This window comes from Myotis davidii, unplaced genomic scaffold (assembly GCF_000327345.1).
Source record: "Myotis davidii unplaced genomic scaffold, ASM32734v1 scaffold459, whole genome shotgun sequence".
Taxonomy (NCBI): Eukaryota; Metazoa; Chordata; class Mammalia; order Chiroptera; family Vespertilionidae; genus Myotis; species Myotis davidii.
The window spans coordinates 48,567-51,008 of NW_006289838.1; the positions used below are offsets into that span (position 1 = coordinate 48,567).

The 2,442-nt window shown below is 61.4% G+C and overlaps 1 protein-coding gene across 1 annotated transcript in view; it reads right to left on the reverse strand.

Moving 5' to 3' along the window:
- Positions 1 to 950: 950 nt before the first annotated feature.
- The window catches only part of PLIN1 (perilipin 1), a 110,405-nt gene continuing 108,913 nt past the window's right edge, over positions 951 to 2,442 (reverse strand). Inside the window, exons 16-18 of the mRNA XM_015563232.1 lie at positions 2,346 to 2,435; positions 1,853 to 2,098; positions 951 to 1,323 (exon numbers count right to left, since the gene is read on the reverse strand). Coding sequence (XP_015418718.1) covers positions 1,216 to 1,323; positions 1,853 to 2,098; positions 2,346 to 2,435 — 444 coding nt within the window. The 3' untranslated portion in view covers positions 951 to 1,215. The remainder of the gene's footprint in view (positions 1,324 to 1,852; positions 2,099 to 2,345; positions 2,436 to 2,442) is intronic.

The following is a 2,442-nucleotide window of genomic DNA, read 5'->3' on the forward strand; positions in this document are numbered from 1 at the left end:
ACTTACGATGTCTAAGGTGAACCGTGAGGTGAGCAGAGGCGAGCACAGCATCTCACGACTGAGGAAGCGTGGGAAGTACGCACACACGTGCCCGCACTAGCGCAGCCGGCAGCTGGACGGATACCGGGGGGCTGGCACCGAGGCTGTCTTTGTGAGAGGGAACCCGGGACCTCAAGTTGGGGAGACAGGCACCCCCTTGCAGTGTTTGAGTTTTAAATTATATGTGCTCACTTCTTAGATTTACCAGATATTAACATTTTCAAAACGAGAACTTGGAACGTGCGAATAGTGCAGACTTTCTACGTGAAGGGTCACCGCTGTGGTCCCCGCACACCAGGGCGCCAGCAGTCCAAAGGGGACCAGCAGGATGAACGAATGAATGAATGAATGAATGAATGCGCATGTGCAGGCCAGGCGGGAAGGCTGCAAAGGGGAGACTTTGGAGCCAGAAGGTGGCGCTGCGCGCGCGGCCAGGACCCGGTCTGTGAGACGCGTGTACTAGGTGCGCAAAGTGATGCTGATATTTCATATACACACGCGAGAGCTTTCACACCGGATCACTCCTTCACAGCAGCCTCCCGGGCAGCTCACGGGCAGGAATCTCTGGGCTTAAACCGTGCCCGGGCCTCCTGCCGGTTGGAGCTGCAGGGTAGCGCGGCATGTAACTCACTTGGTGGCAAATATTTGTCTCCAACGGAGGCATCTAAATCTCAGAAACAGTCTAATGTCCTTTGGCTGCACGTTGGCTTAAAGAGTGAGACATCAAGTGAGGCAATTCACCTTTTAGTAAAAAAACCAGACAGGCCCTGGCCGGTGTGGCTCAGTGGATAGAGCGCCGGCCTGCGGACCGAAGGGTCCCAGGTTCCGTTCCGGTCAAGGGCACGTGCCTTGGTTGCAGGCTCCTCCCTGGGCCCCGCCTTCATCAGGTGCAGGAGGAAACCCAGGTGTTTCTCTCTCTTTTCTACTCTCCCTAAAAATCAATGGAAAAATATATCCTCAGGTGAGGAATGACAAACCAAACCAAAGAGAATCAAAGCAGGTTTGATTTGATTTTTCTTAAAAATTGACTGCAGACTGAGCCCCCAAAGGATGCTCAAAAGATGGGGTGCGGGGCTCCGGTGCCAGGGGCTGCTTTGAAGAAGTCCACACTGTCGGATGCGGGGTTCTTACTGGCTGGCGACGCGGGCTCCCGGGGCGGCGCGGATGGCCGGGCGCTCAGCTCTTCTTGCGCAGCTGGTTGTACTGCGCGCGGCCCAGGATGGGCTCCATGTGGCTGGGCCGGAAGAAGCTGTCGCTGACCCTGATCAGGGACAATCTGGGGAGCTGAGACCAGGCAGCCGCCTCAGGGCCCCGTGTGGTCTCGCCTGGGGCCTCTTACCCACCCCCCAAGGCCCCGCCTCCCAGGAGGGGGTGGGACAGGGCATGGGGTGCAGGGGCCCCGGTGCACTGCACCCAGGCAAGGCAGACCCTCCTAAGGTTTCTAGACCCCTGGGGCCTCCTCCAGGCCCTCTCAGTGGGAGGCCAGTGGCTTTCCTGACCCGTCCTGGGGCCTGAATTGTAGGCTAAGCATGGCCCACACACTGCCTGGTTCTGGTCTGGCCCAAGGGAGCCCCGCTGGCTGCCAAGAGCCCTGCCACACCCCGTGGTAGGAGTGACTGACCGGGTGACCCCAGGTCCACAGGTGGGAGCTGAGGGGTGAGGGCCAGGCCACAGGGACCCCCATTCTGACCAGGAGGAGGGAGGTGGGGGAAGGCCTCAGGCCAGGGCACCAGGTCTCTCTATTCCTGGGGCCCCAGGAGGTCAGCACGTTGCCCAGGCCCTGAGGGGAGGGGGGTTGGCGGGTGTGACTCACCGGCACGTAGTGCACCACCGTGTCCACCACGTTGTCCGTGACCCCCTTCAGGGCGTCTGACAGCGACATGGCCCTGCTCTTGGTCGAGGTGGCAGCGGGGGCCGATGTGAGGTGCAGCATCCTCCCTGCCGTGCCCAGCACAGCGGTGGGCGCCCACAGCATGACCGAGATGGTGCCCTGGACAGCCTTCTGCAGGGTGTGCACCGCGCTGCCCAGGAGGCCCTGGGGGCGTGCCAGGTCTCCTGCCTGGGGACCAGAGCAAGGTCAGGGCCTCCCGCAGCATCCCTGGCCCTTCCCCTCCCCCCACCGCAGGCCTAGAGGGGAAAGAACATGGACCCGTGGCTCGTGGCTCCGCTGCTGTGTGGCCTCGAGCAGGTCACTTGCCCTCTCTGAACCTGACTAAGCTGCAAGCAGGGCATGGAGGTCCTGGTGGCTGGGTCCCTGCTTCTCACCCCCCACCCCCCGGCTGTGCACCCCCTCAGCTTCCTCTCACCTCGCTGAGCTGCTCCTCGGTCTCCGAGTCCGAGTCCTCCTTCTCCTTCTCCTTGGCCTCGTCCCCCTTGCTGTCTGTCTGGTCATCGTGGTTCGCC